We start from the raw sequence: 15493 nt of genomic DNA, 5'->3' as shown, positions 1-15493 counted from the left end.
ACAGCAGAACCCAAACCCCGAGAGCAGGACCACACAGTTCACTCTCTTTAAATATATATATATATATATATATATATATATATATATATATATATATATATATATATATATATATATATATATATATATATATATATATATATATATATATATATATATATATCCTTCAGAGTACGTATTTTTCTTTATTATGATTAGTACATCCGCTACCATTTGTAGTAATAACAAAAACATAAAACTGAAATTATCTAATATACCACATCAAAAAAACAAGTAGGCTACTTAAATATTTATTTTTCACCCCCAGGACAAAAGACAAAAAAAAACTATAACTGAAGGTATAAACCATAAAAATAAGACTTAAATAAGCTATAACGTAAAAACTTAAAATTATTCTGGTGTAGATACGAAAAAGTTTTCAAAAAGTTATTTCAATACTGTTTTCGCGAATAATGACATAAAAAATAATTCGATGACCAAATGTGAAACTCCCCACTAAAATATGAACCCAGTAGTAGTATATGACCTAAATATTTACATACTTTTATACGAAGTCTGACAGATAGGATTCTTGTTCATTTAATCGATTAAAATATTAAAATGAAATTTTAAATTCTGGATGCAAATAAATTAAGGCAATTTATGGCTTATCGGAAAATAATTCGTATTTACATTAGGATAATATGATCTTATGATCCAAAATGTACATCCAGCATTTAAAGAACAATATCACATTAATATTATTGTGGAGTCAATCAAAGATAAAAGAGAAAGTGTTTACAGTATGTTTTTTTTTTTTTACTATAAAAGCACTTTTAGGAAGAAAGTACAACAGAAGATCCGTAAAATGAATGCCTTAAAATAATCTCTGAATAAATGCTTTGCAAAAAAAAAAAAAATTCATCAGTTGATCATCCGAACTACAAATTAATCATGAGCAGTGGTTTTAACTGAACCTCATTATTGCAATTTAAAATAATAACTAGTAATTTTTAACCTAAAATAGCCTATTTACTTTTTCAAATCATTGAATGTATAGGCTATTTATGCATCTCCAAACGGTGCTGCTATTAAATTAGAAAATTAAGCATAAAACAAATAACACTTTTTCTCGTTTAGCATAGTTATTGCAGCTTAGTAACAGTAATCATGACTAATATTATATATATATATATATATATATATATATATATATATATATATATATATATATATAGGCTATATACACACACACACACGCAGTGTGAATGTCAAAGAGCACACATTTTGACAATGTCGCTAGGCAGTTGTCTGAACGTGAACTTGGCAAAAAAAGTTTTGCTTAAAGGCAGATTCAAAATCGCATAAACAAACAAATCGCTGACATTTAACATTATTTATCGCCTTACATAGGATTACTCACGTATATTAAAATGCGACGCAAATTTAATCCAGGCTATTCTTATTTGAATATACATTGACTGTTGGCCTGTTAAGCCTGAATGTTTGCAATTATAAGTATTAAACGTTACACTTGGCTTTCTATCTATTATTCTGTCTTGAGAAGAAATTGCTTCTACTTTAGATGTAATACGGTATATGCAGAAAGAAATTATACACACATATGCAGACATACACACACCTGGAAGATTCTGAAAGGCGCCGCTGAGAGACAAAACAGGAAATGTGTCTCCCTTGAAAACAGCATCCAAACCACAAATTAATGATGTATACTAATTCTAATTAAATACTAAAACAGAACTTATGTTATACTTGTATCACTGTTATTAAACTGTGAAAGTTACTTAGTGACCAACAAAGAAGTTTCGGAACAACATAAGATATTAATTTAAAGCATACTGATAAAGGAGCTTGTCCCAGCCCAAGAATAATAAAAAATAGGTCCCCAATCTTTAAAATCTGCACAGTAATCTGTTTATATATATGTTGGAGTCATATATATATATATTATTTTTCTAAAATATGATTTGTAAAAAGTAGCTTAAAAAGGACGGATAAAAAGGACAAAGGGTGCACAGTACTTCCGAAGCTGAAAGGCAAATTGGTTTAAGACAAATCTAAATGCATTTTTGTACCGAAATCGGAATTCGCTGTTAATGGACCCGCTTAAACTTGCACTGGCAGATGATGTTGCTGTGGAAAAATCAATTGGTGTTTACAAAAAGGGGTGGAAAATCATGCGACACTTTTTCATCTTAATGACTATTATTTGAATATGCAACTCATGCGGGTTTTTTTTCCTTTGCGCGAAATCTATTTTCCGTTGCGCAACATTACAGTCTGTCCAGTTTTTATCAAGCTCTGAATTGTGTCTGTTATCACATGAGTATTTACAAAGGACGCTTCCGACTTGACAGTGATGAAGTGACCTGGAATCAAAAGACGCATCTGATAAAAGGAGGAAATACTTACGGACGTCTGCTGCTTGATCTTGCACAAAACCACAATCATTCCTACAAATACAAAGGAGAATCAAATAAATAAAAACGACGTCAGATTGAGGAACGAGTCACCACTGCAACAATTTCGTTTTGTTTTTTATTGCTGTACAGCAAAACACTGCAAAAAAAGGAAAAAGTTATGTGATTTCTACTAAATGATGCAACAATATTACATTTAGCCTAATATGCTTTACGAATTTAAAGATTTTATTTTTAATCAAATATAATTAATCAAATCATGTAAACGGTCCATATGAGTAGTAGAAAGGAAATTTAAAGTGGAGGTCAGTGTATGTTTGGACCCGAAAATGTTACCAATACATTTTTTTCTTCTTCTTTGAATGAAAGGCCCACACGCATCAAATCTTTCCTTGGAAAAAAAAATTACTCTTGTTTATTTACGACCGATAGCATGCTAGGCGTAAGATAAACATCCAAAAACAAATAGTGTTAAGCTGAAGTGAAAACAGTGGTGTCGTTAACTAGGTTATCTCATTAGTGCCCCGCTGCTTTTGCCTGTTATTCAATCGCCCGAGTGTAAATTAGATTCAATCCGGTTGCTATCGCTGCAGGTCAACAAAACATAACTTTTGTTTCTATTCATTAATTATGAACCTTGATAAGCTGATAACCAGTTAGATATTGTATACCAGAGAGAAGGGTCAAGTGCCTAAGCCACGCGATACACTCCTTGCGTTTCACATGCACTTGGGTCATTATCTAGATGCATAGTCTTGGATGGCGAATGATTTGCAAAAAATGCAGACATTTCAGCAACATAATGCCTTGCTTATTACTGCCCATTGAGAACGGCCGAACAGTGTTGGAGTCATTTTTAACTACATTATTTTATATTTATTTATTAACGACCTGAAAAAGGGTTTTAAATAAAAGGAAAAAGACCTGACACAAATTGAGATTTTGAATAAATGAAAAATCAAAGAAAATATAAAAAGTATTATTAGTGTTTAAGGGCTATGCCCTAAAGCTTGATTAAATTATTCAAAACATCAATATGCATTTTTAAAAACAAATGTGTGAACAAAAAAAAAACTGTACAGCCTGAAGCTACAGTGCAACTCCCTTAAATAAAATAACTTTTTAAATCGCAGAAACCAATGGGGATGAAGAACCTGTACTGTAACATCAAGAATCTTTAAAGGAACATAAAGCAGCCTGCAGCTCAAGAAACGTGTACAGTAAGCCCAAGATGTTGCAAAGGACCACTGAAGAACTTTTGTTGAATGCACTGATAGGTCAACCACTTTAAGCTGGATTCATTTAACGAGCAGCTGAGAGTGTCTGAGTGCAGTTCATTGGTGTGCAGTTGTTCAGAGCGTCTGTGCGTGCAATGTTTTCCACCAGCAGTGGGAAATAGCACAACATATAATTTGCTGTAAAAGTACAGCAGGACATCCGCGTGACGTTTTCTCGTTCTTTTCCTTTTTTCTTGCCAGTGAATTCAAATTTGGTAGAGTGATTGACAAGGTCCTATTCAAATAAAACATCCCGTGGAGAGCGTGCACACTTTTTTCAACCGTGCACGGGAGGCGTGGAGCTCGCGTTTCTGACATTCTCTCCCGCAGTAGCTCTTCTCCAGCGAGTCCTAATGACATCACCCAGACACCGCGGCTGAAGAAAACAGTTTTTTTTTGAGTGTGTGTGGAAGAGCGATGTTTTAATACAGCCGGACGTGTTCGAGCAGATCTTTTAATTGGAGCATATAAAGCAGAGCAAATTCCGTGGGAATAGTTTGTTTTGAAAACACCGGAGAGCACCAACATCGCCAAAAGGCCCTTTCTTAAAGAATGCAACTTCGTGTACTTCGAGTTATTGTTTGTACTGTCTGCGTTCTCGACATGGAGTAGCTCGGAAGGGGGTGGAAGCGGTGTTCCTTGACTCGGTTTCTCGCTTATGGACGACAGTAGTCCCCTTTCTCCAAAGGCAAATGCTTTCAGTATTGCCTGTCTGATTTCAGCGAGGGATCAAGCAGGAAACACAACGTTTGACAAACACGCCACTAGCCTGGACAAGCAAGTGGTGCAAAACTGCTCCAGACCCATTAAAATGCATTACAGCACTGTGACGCGGGAGATGGAAGGTACGGGCACGATCTTGACAATAACCTTGTGATTTGTCGGGCTCACGCAGTTTGTTTAACACTTTCGCGTCGCCTAAGACACGTGTAGCCTATTGCAGTATTGCAAACATATTCAACACAGCACGTTCTGTCTATTTACGCCCAACGCATTGAATAAATAAAACGCCGCGCGTTCTTCTCCGCGAACTAATTTGTACAATGCCCAGAAATGCAAATAATTTCTCATAAGTTACACATTAGCTACAACTTGTAAAACAGGCTGGTCATTGCGAGGTCCTCAAATAGCGTAAGCCACTCATTGAGTGGTTGCAAAGTGTCACAGAAATCTAGGAAACTCAGATTCCACCTCCAACCCAAGGATGAGCCGCTCTGTGGCGCGGATAAAACCAATGGCAAAATTGTGAACAAAAAGGAAATAGCGTTCTAGAAATGGAGCGGAGAGCTGTTCCTTCGCAACATTAGTTGTTTGTCCGTGTTGCTCGGGTGTTTGTTTGCTTTGCGAAAAAAAGTTTACTCTCCGTCGTGCCAGCTAACCAGTCTATTGTTAGAGGAGGGCGGTGTGGGCGATACACTTATCCAAAAGTAAATGGGTGCCGGAAAGCCCATTATAAGGGGCGCACTTCTCTGTCAATCAGTCTCGTCCCAAGGCGAGGAAAGGCACATTACCTGCAGTTCCTTATCTAAATAGAAATAAGAACCGGTTTTATCGCAAAGGGGAGGCCCTATGCGAGAGATAAGAGAGAAGTCTGGATTTCAGTTTAGCAGAGGGGCAGGACAGAGGCCGCTTGGAACAGTTCACAGCGCGCAAGTCTTTGATAACAACGGAGAGCGAATGCGCACAAGTTTAGATCCTCGCTAATCAATACAAAGCTACTTAGGAAGGCGTTTTTACAAAAGAAGACATTTCTAACGCGGCTTTACATCACGGCACTATGCGTTAACCTAGAAGGATAGACCATCGTTCTTTAAGCTCTTGGATTCACTCATACGCTACGCGAAACACTATTACTTGGGACATCGTGAAATTACTTTCATTTTTTTGATAGTTCATAGGCGAACCCCTGCCTTCACTTGCATACTGTTGCTTTTGAACTCGAGTCCTGCGCAAATTGTAAATCCAGTTTTTGGAATGATTTCAGCAATATCAAGCCCGTGGCTGACGCAGCTGTCCCATTTTTGCGATGTTGCAGCCTTCACGACCAGCAGCCTGAGCAGTCTCAATACGCCCGGGAGTTACCATCTCTCTCCTTCCCCTGGGGATCCCTACAGCCATCATGAAAGCCAGTTTGAGCCGTGCCCGGCTGCCCAGCACGGCTACAGCTATTCCGGATCCAACCCAGCGCAGGCCCCGGCACAGGGAGACACCGGAACGTCCAACTGCTCCTCCTCGTCGTCAAGCTCAACGCCGAACAAAACGCTGGTGAAAAAGAACCCTAAAGTAGCCAATATTAACGTACAGTTGGAAATGAAGGCGCTCTGGGATGAATTTAATCAACTTGGGACTGAAATGATTGTCACTAAAGCTGGGAGGTGAGTTGACAGGTTTCTATACCGAACTTTGAGAAAATCCGACATCTAGTCGTTGTTTTTAATACAATTTATGCGCAGAAAAACAAAAGAGACTAAAGCTCATTTTTAATTTAGCACCAAAACAATTAAATACACACTTTAGTAGTTTTAAATGTAAATTAAACTTTATTATCAATGTACTTGAACTACTAATGCGTTAAAAAATAATGTAAAAATAATGAAAAACATTCATGCATAGAAAACTACTTTAGTCATTTTTAGTTTAACACTGACAAACGTTGTATAATGCCTAACACACAATTACATGCACATTTTAGTTTGAAATGTTGAAATTAAAAAAAATTTGAAATTAAACTTAGTCATCAATGTACTTGAACTACTGATGTGGTAAGCATTATATACCGTTTGTTAAATAATTAATACGCGTAACACGCTTTTAGAACAACTCAAGACATCTTAAAATCTACTTCTTGCACGGGAAAGATACATTTATCATCTTATTGTCAGAAAGTTCAATAGGTCCGATTCTGAATAAATACCCTTAACAGTGCATTAGCTTAGCACAATCATGGCCATTTACAATGAAGTGTAAACAGTCTATTGTGTGTATTTACACAGCGATAAGACAGATAGCATGAGATACAGTACATTTCTAGCTCACCTGTGTGCTAAAGGGCCCCTGACTGGCTTTCACCATTAATTCACTAGCATATGCATAGCTATAGTGTCTTATTTTCACAGCCCGGTCTGTTTATTCAGGTGAATGTCGAGATTTAGTTTGCATTTACTTTGCGAAAAACAGACCGTGATTAAATGAATGCAAAATAAATGAATATATATAGGCTACACTATAAGACTAAGATAAATGCGCCCGAGCGTACACACACACACACACACACACACACACACACACACACACACACACACACACACACAGATACAAATTAACAGGTATTTGGATATAGCCAGGCCTCAGCCTGGGAGTTTTATAATTTGATGCTCTAAGGTACGTTTCTATCAGCAAATTATCTTTTAAATAAAAATGACATGTGGGGGAAAGCAAAAGGCAGCTGAACGACACCATTATTTTGAAAGCATTGCAACTGCATAATAATGACAATGAGGTCACTAAACCAATAGAAGCACCGTTCATCTAGTTTAGTGTTAATTTCTTGCAGCTGCTGTGGCCTACTAAAAGTCGAAGCAGTTCAATGAGGAATAATACTGCATGCATCGTAAACAGAACTCAGATTGCGCAAGCAAATTTCGTTTTTATTCAAATAGGCAGCAGAACATCACTATAAAACTGTTACTATTAGCTACAGACCCTAGACATATTTTGCAAATAAAAGTGGATTTTTTTAACAGAAGCACGGAGTGTTTTTTAATAATATTTTAGTCAAATTTGCCATAAAGCTTAAACATTTGCAAAGAACTATATATTTTTTTTCTTTCACAATTGCATCAGCTGGCGTCACTATTATTTTCCAATTAGAGAAGCATATATTTAAAAATGTAAAATATCATGTTTTACCACAATAACGTTTTGATTACATTCACTTAGTTTTCACAATTTCTGCCATATTTTACACTATCTTTTATGAAGTTTCGTGAAGTTTCACTTATTATTAGTTTCCATCAGTAGGCCGGATTAAATTAGAAATGGTCGAAAATGCAATGAATTTACTACTTCAGAGCTAATTTACCATGTAACTTTAGCACCAAATTGATTTCAATAAATTAAGACAATTAAACCATTATACTTTAAGTGTTCAATTTCAGTAGATTACTTTTTATACTGTGTATATTGAAATGTAAGCAATACAGACAAGCAAAGCTGGTATTTACCGCTTATACTGTATGAAAAGAAAAGAAAAGAAAAGAAAAGAAAAGAAAAGAAAAGAAAAGAAAAGAAAAAGAGAATCTGGACCAAGTGTGAGGAAAAACAAATTAAAAAAGTAAAGGTGTCAAATAAAATTGTTACCATTTTAGGGTAAAAATTAATGGTATTTAAAAGCAAATAATAAGTACAACCAGTTCAATCTGCAAAAAAGCTATGTTTTCCTTTATGGCCTAAAGTCGTGTTTTAACAATAATCTTAATTTAAATCCAGGCTAAACATTATACATTTATTTTTAAGGTGGCACATGGAATAGATACATTTGAATCATTTTCCATATTTACTAATGGAAACAAAAGTGAGTTCTATTTAGCGATATTAATGACCCTTATAAAGTCAACAGCCTTGATTCATAATGATCTGCGTATGCTCAATGCTAAACGGCGCCAGATGCGGTTAAAAGAAGATGATGAAGGAAAAACTGTAATAAAAAAGCAACAAACATTTTAACCGCTAATAGATAATAGCGAATATTTTAACTGGTTGTCCGCTTGCGTGTGTGTAAGGTCATCTGTCATTCCAAAGGTACTCACTACACTAGATCTAAGGAAAGCCACTTTAAAAGCTACTTTAGCTTCATCTACCCACAACTAGCGCCATGAAAAGACACTCACGTCCACTGAACAATGATTCCAGTATCACTTTCACTGGTATGCAGCATGTGGTGTGCCTTCAAGAAGGCTGCATACAGAGGGGCTTATACGAGTTCAGAATAATGAAATTACGTCCAACTTGCGTCCTTATGGGTTTATTCTGCACAATCGACCATTGCATCCTTGTGCACAGGAATATGTGTGTTTATGAGTGAGGAAGAGTAAAGCGCTGCCATGTGTGCTGGAAATAAATCTTATGCGTAATGTAGGCCTAATATTGTGTATTAAATTTGGAGCTGATATAAAATGAATGTATGATTTGTAGGCTACATTCCAATTTGTCAGCAAAATAGTTATGCTTTACAATTAAAAGAGTCTATAAAAAGATTCCATGAATAGAAAACGTAGCAGATTGTTTACTGATGAACATATAACCAACGGATTACTTCTGCATTCTCCTCTTCAGACGAATGTTTCCTACATTTCAAGTCAAAATATTTGGAATGGACCCAATGGCAGATTACATGCTCCTGATGGATTTCCTACCAGTGGATGATAAACGATACAGGTATGGCATAAACCCTAAATGCCAAGGGCATTATGCACATATACCTCGATATAAACATATTTCGAAGTAATCTGAATTACATTTAGTAAACCATAATTGCAGTTAATATATCAAAGAGCACAATTTTCCTAAACGGAGCACTCATTTTCTTTCCTCTCTATACTGAAGGTATGCCTTCCACAGTTCATCGTGGCTGGTGGCCGGGAAAGCTGATCCAGCGACTCCAGGAAGAGTGCACTATCACCCCGACTCACCTGCCAAAGGAGCGCAGTGGATGAAACAAATCGTTTCCTTCGATAAACTAAAACTAACCAACAACCTACTGGACGACAACGGACATGTAAGCGTTACTTATTTAAAACGGAGACCTACTTAAAAAATACAATTACATTATAATTTTTAAATATTCGTCTTTTGTCATCTTTTATATTTATTTGAAAACAGCACAGACCAGTGGAAGAACGAGTAAATATTTCTAAATTACGCCTGTGGTAAATCTGCATTTAAAGGCTGTAGGCCTATATTTAATTGGCTATCACTATTTTTGTACAGTAATGTTGCAGCGGAAATAAACAGAGTATTTATCACTCCATCGTATACATATTTTGGACGTTAATTATACCTATAATTATATCATTATCGACACAAATAGCAGGGGAAACGCGTAATATGCCCTCGTTAATTTTTGATCTGTATTAATAGCCTACGATTGTTTGCTTCTTAGTTGAAACTACGCATGTAGTTTAATCTTTTTTATTTTAGTCTACTATTTTTATGTATTAATGTGATGTAGCCTAATATGCCAAATAAGAAGTTTCGGCTATATCTGCGTGAAGCGCGGCACGCAATTCATCCCAAACGCTTTAGAGCGTTAATTCTCGCTGCTCTAGTGTCTGATTTTCAATTTATTATGAATTTACTACTATTATGAATTTACTACTTCAGCTAATTTACCATGTAACTTTAGCACCAAATTGATTTCAATAAATTAAGACAATTAAACCATTATACTTTAAGTGTTCAATTTCAGTAGATTACTTTTTATACTGTATGTATAAATTTTCAATTTATTTCTTTTAATCATGAACAATTATTTATTGCTTTTGCAGATCATACTAAACTCAATGCACAGATACCAGCCCAGATTCCACGTAGTCTACGTGGATCCTAGGAAAGACAGTGAGAAATACGCCGAGGAAAATTACAAGACATTTGTTTTCGAGGAGACCAGATTTACCGCCGTCACAGCATATCAAAACCACAGAGTAAGTGCTCATTTCTGACACTAATTACTACTTTTTAGAAAGACCTTCCTGTTGTCACATATGCCCACTGGTTATAATATTACCGCGATCACAGAATTAAAGACCGGATAATAGTCTATTTTACGTTGAAATGCAAAATATAGCCTACTTATCAGCTGTTTATTGTTTTGAATCATGCAACTCTATGTCCGAATGTGACATTAAACACAAATTCGAGTACCAATGAGAATATTTTAGAATTTACTTTAAAATACAGGTTTAAAACGTAAATTGTTTTACATTTTCTCGGTTTACCTTTAAAAGTAAACCTACTCTGTGTTGTTTATAATTAACACACAATTCTAATTACACTGAACACACACATAATTTTTACATAAATAACTAAAAAATCTAAATTAAAATATAAAACGTTAGGTTACACTTGACTATATTCCGTTGAATAAAATCTGTCACTGATGCGTTCGCGCAGCTGTCCAGTGTTTTTCTTCTTCGTCTTTTTTCATCTGTCTTTCCTGCTCTGTCTTCTATCAGTTTGACCTCTTGATCTCTAACTCTCACCGCGGGCTTTACATTTGTTTTTCAACTCATTCCGGAAAATCACGCACACATCTTCATCGAGCGCTTTTCCACAGCCATGAGGCATTAGCTCTCGCGTTCATATTTAACATAAATAGTTTCCAATGTGTGTCCAAATAAATGTTGAAATGTGTTATTGTTAATATAAATACAATCGGCGAGTGTCTACGCCCTTTCAGAAACACCGCACATTCGTTAACAGTGTTGTATACGCGATTAATTGGAGCGTAACATAGCAGAAAAATGAGTTTACAATTTAAAAAACGCCTTATGATAACAAAAGCCCTGGAATGGATTTTGAGAAATGATTACCTGTATAAACAATTTCACTGTCTGAATAAAAATAAATGAACAATATTGGAGGTCAATACCCGAATTTGTTCATTTGGCATCCCCACATTTTTCACGTTTTCACTCTTTTTCTCTCAGATAACACAACTGAAAATCGCAAGCAATCCGTTTGCCAAAGGCTTCAGAGACTGTGATCCCGAGGACTGGTAAGTGTCTCCTTTTTGCTTATGTTTAACTAAAAGAAATTATCGGAAATATTGTAAGGAACATACAAATTAGACACTGGATTGAAATTTGTAGCATAACTGTATTTTAAGTAAGTTTATTTGTACGTTTTTGCTAACTTTACTGTGAAAATATGTGTATTTATTTATTATATAATATATAACACATTTTATACAGTAAATTATACATTCTTTTTACTTATAAAGCTTTTTGCAATATGACAAAATGCTTTTTTTAACTAACGTTTTTTACACTAATCATAAATATATTTATAACTCTGAATGACAATTAAATATTTTCTAGAATTCTGTCAGACATACCACTCATTCATACAGACTAAAACAATGCATTCCAGTGCATGTCACTGATTTTATCTTGCCTGCTTTTCAGGCCCAGGAATCACAGGCCGGGCTCTCTGCAAATCATGAGTGCATTTGCTCGAACCAGAAACCCCATGTCCTCCCCCCCACAGCAGAATGGCACAGACAAAGGTGTGTATATAAAACACAGCTAACACAATCCCATTTACCACTTAGTTTACAAATGAACATTTCTACAATATGACAAGACAAATAGTCACATTTGGTATATGGATAATATTGTGGGCCTATTACACATTTAAATCCATTACTGATCAAACAGTCCATACAGGAATGCACATTCACGTACATAAACACTAAACCGTATTTAGCTGTGATTACTGTGTAAAAGGCAATTCACTAGAAATGAGCAACAGGCGCAAATAAAGGCAGTTAGGATTTTCAGTCGAGTAATGGCTCCAGTCTGTTTGGTTTCTTAGCATCTACGTTCCACTGAGCAAAACAGTTACATTTGTCTAGTTGAGCACTGCAAATTTCAATACACAAAGGTTTGAACAGCTGCATGCCTGGAGGACATGCTCAGACTGAGATTTGTCAGTCCTGCATGCTGTGTAAAATGATTTCCTGTGAGAATTCGCCTCTTTGGCTGAAGGACACTTATGACTTATCCTGCCAATCAACCACAGCCCATCTCATTTCACAAACCAAGTAAATTACACCACTTTTATTTTTACACTTCAGGTCCCTCCTACATTTTAAAAGAGCCATTCAGAACTGTGCATCTGTACACAAACAGGTCTCTAATCAAGAGTTCGATTGTGCAAAATAATCCTAAAAATAACATATCCACTATGAGTCACACCTGGTTACATCTTGCACCATATCGTATTTTCAGGCAAGATGCCACAGGTGAATAGGGTAAAAATTGTAACTAATAGGTATCACCATACTTTCTACAGTTGACTGATTGCATTCAAAATTGCATACTAGTTTATTTTAAGTTTAAATATACAATTTTTTATCTTACATATGAAAACTCTTAAAAAGAAAGGTTCTCTATTGGCATGGAACCTTTCAAATGCAGAAAAAGTTCTTTACAGTCAAAAAAGGTTCTTTAGATTTTTAAAATGTTCTTCAAAATGGTTCTTTTAAGAACTGTTCACTAAAAGGTTCTTCAGGGAACTAAAAACGGTCCTTCTATGGCATCACTGCAAAAGCACCCTTTTGGAACCTTTATTTTTAAGAATGTAAAATATGCAATAGTTTGAAACATGTCCAAAATATAAATATAGCATAGAGACGGTGTAATTTTGTTCACATAATGGAGTTACAGGTTTTTATAAGAAGGATTCAGATTTATCCCTTTTCACTTTATAAATCAGAAAATACTGTCAACAGCCTTGAAAAAATATATATATTTTTTAAAACATTCAGAATATACACTAAAAATATTTAGGTGTAGAAACTATTTTTACAATGACAAAGAAACTGTTGTGACATTTAACTGAAATGACATTTTGAAGTTTTGAAAAACATACTTATAATAATAATCTCAGTTTTATTTACAAATTCAAAATGTCATTTTTTTACAGTGTAGATGGGAATAAAACTGTTTTGTGTTACTTGAGTGGAAATTTCTGGCTTAGAAATGTACGTTTTGAGAAAAGGATTTCAGACATACATACTCAAGTTGAAGTCTATTGACAGATAAGAGTGCAAAAAAAGTCTTAAGTGGGCCAATTTTTTGAAAATAGGATTTATACATCATCTGAAAGCTGAATAAATCAGCTATACATTGATGTATGGATTGTTAGGATACATGGATTTTTGGCTACAACTATAGATACAACTATTTAAAAATCTCGAATCTGAGGGTGCAAAAAATTAAAAATACTGAGATGATCACCTTTTAAGTTGTCCAATTGAAGTTCTTAGCAATGCATATTACTAATCAAAAAATAAGCTATATTAAGTTATATTTTTAGGGTAGGAAATTTACTAAATATACTCATGGAACATGATCTTTACTTAATATTCTAATGATTTTTGGCATAAAAGAAAAATCGAAGAGTCACAAATATTTAAAAGTGTATTTTGGATGTTTTCTTTCTACTACTCTGAAAAAAAAAACATGTTACGAACAGCCTTAAAAATGACAAGTGCATGACAAAACAATCTTTTTGCCTTTTATGTCTTGCCTTAAAATCTTACACTCTTTCATTTTTTTGTCCTGTCCACAGAAGACAGTAGGCGAGAATATGAGCGTGACCCCAGTGGCACTCCCCTCCATTCGGACCCCGCTCACCAACTGATGTCCCGAGTCCTCAGCCCAGCCCTTCCGGTCCTTGGTGGCCTACACACCGTGCCCCTCACAGCGGGCCCTCGCAGCCCACCCCACGAACTACGCCTAGACGGACACCCCCAACCCCCAGACACCCTGCACCATCATCCGTACAAGTACCCAACCACCTACGAACACTATCTGGGAGCCAAAACCAGGCCTTCCCCGTATCCATCACCAAGCATTAGAAGCCACGGTTACCACCCTCACATGAACCCAGCCACAGCCAATATGTACTCTGCAACGAGTGCGCCGACTAATTACGACTACGCACCCAGATAATGACTCATGTTCAGATCGAGAGCCTCACGGGACAAACATACAGAGAAAAAACACATACCTTTGTGCCCCAGATTTTGGGGTCGGGCACATCATTTGCAGTGGCTTCTAACCGTTGGAAAGAGAAGCTGTCGTATTTATTGAAGGGAGAAATGTCACAAATGTCCTTGTGGAGCGTTAGGATGAGCCCTGTGGACCTGACATTAGCTCTGGACGTCGTGAACTCAATGGCAGGGCACCTGGAAACTGCAGTATAACGAGGAGGACAAAGACTTATTTAGACAAATAATGCATTATCACGGACTGGAATTGAACTTTTGTGTTGGATGCACTTTTTGTTTTTGCTTTTAAAAAGCCATAAATTATATATTACCCTTGAGCCATTGAGCTTCTAGATAGATGGATTATTTGCATGTTGCGCTGTTTTGAAGGTGCTGAAATGCCCTGAATTTTTTTTTTCCTGGTTGAGAATGATTTTTTTTTTTTTTTTTGAAAATGCTAGACCACCTTTAGCAGGTCCGTGAAGCTTGTAACGTGGCACTGACGTACAGCAATTCAAATAAATAAATGAACAGAATGACTGTGCTGAACTTGTAAAATAAACATTAAATATTTTACCTTTAAACATGTTCCAGTACCATTTGCAGTTCTTCCCTGGGTTTACCAGAAGCTTTCTCTAACTCTTCCCTTACTTGGAGGAAATGCAACTCCCTGCTTTTTTATTCTCCTCAGAACTCCAAATATGTTTGATTTGGAAAGAAATTATTGATGCATTATCGAATAGAGAACTGTGATATTATCAGTTTGGGCCTATTTCAACCTGCAAAAAAACAAAACAAAACACATGACTGATTAATGGAAAAGAAATGGTTTAATACTACTAAATGATGTGTGTGTAAAACATATATCAACCTTATTTTTTTTTTCTGTAAGAGTGGACACGGCCATTTGTAAATTTTATGTAGCTTCCGGTTTTTTTAGCAAAACAGCTCCTTTCGCTGCTTGATTTTGCAAACTGGTGTCTCTTACAATATTATTTTATTGTATTATCTCAATTATGAAC

At 35.7% G+C, this 15493-nt stretch overlaps 1 protein-coding gene across 2 annotated transcripts; it reads left to right on the top strand.

The window, feature by feature from the left end:
* The first annotated feature begins 3963 nt into the window (after window positions 1–3963).
* On the top strand, window positions 3964–14924 carry tbx1 (T-box transcription factor 1). Of its 2 annotated transcripts, none has more exons than XM_073840512.1 (8): window positions 3964–4542; window positions 5733–6072; window positions 9032–9133; window positions 9302–9473; window positions 10243–10398; window positions 11404–11471; window positions 11881–11981; window positions 14051–14924. In XM_073840512.1, the coding sequence occupies exons 1-8, from the start codon at window positions 4356–4358 to the stop codon at window positions 14431–14433; spliced, it is 1509 nt and encodes a 502-aa protein (XP_073696613.1). In that variant the 5' UTR covers window positions 3964–4355; the 3' UTR covers window positions 14434–14924. The 2 variants fall into 2 exon arrangements, with proteins under 2 accessions (XP_073696613.1, XP_073696612.1); XM_073840511.1 differs by having other exon boundaries at window positions 5682–6072.
* The last annotated feature ends 569 nt before the right edge of the window (window positions 14925–15493 follow it).

The sequence above is a fragment of the Garra rufa genome, chromosome 5 (genome assembly GCF_049309525.1).
Source record: "Garra rufa chromosome 5, GarRuf1.0, whole genome shotgun sequence".
In the NCBI taxonomy this organism is placed as follows: domain Eukaryota; kingdom Metazoa; phylum Chordata; class Actinopteri; order Cypriniformes; family Cyprinidae; genus Garra; species Garra rufa.
This window is presented reverse-complemented; position numbering and strand designations above follow the sequence as displayed.

Bases quoted from the DNA above. Each gene is read 5' to 3' on its own strand.
- tbx1 (XM_073840511.1), top strand. From the start codon at position 4,356: ATGGACGACAGTAGTCCCCTTTCTCCAAAGGCAAATGCTTTCAGTATT. The intron at 6,073-9,031 runs GTGAGTTGACAG...TCTCCTCTTCAG, and splicing joins ATTGTCACTAAAGCTGGGAG to ACGAATGTTTCCTACATTTC. The intron at 9,134-9,301 runs GTATGGCATAAA...TCTATACTGAAG, and splicing joins GTGGATGATAAACGATACAG to GTATGCCTTCCACAGTTCAT.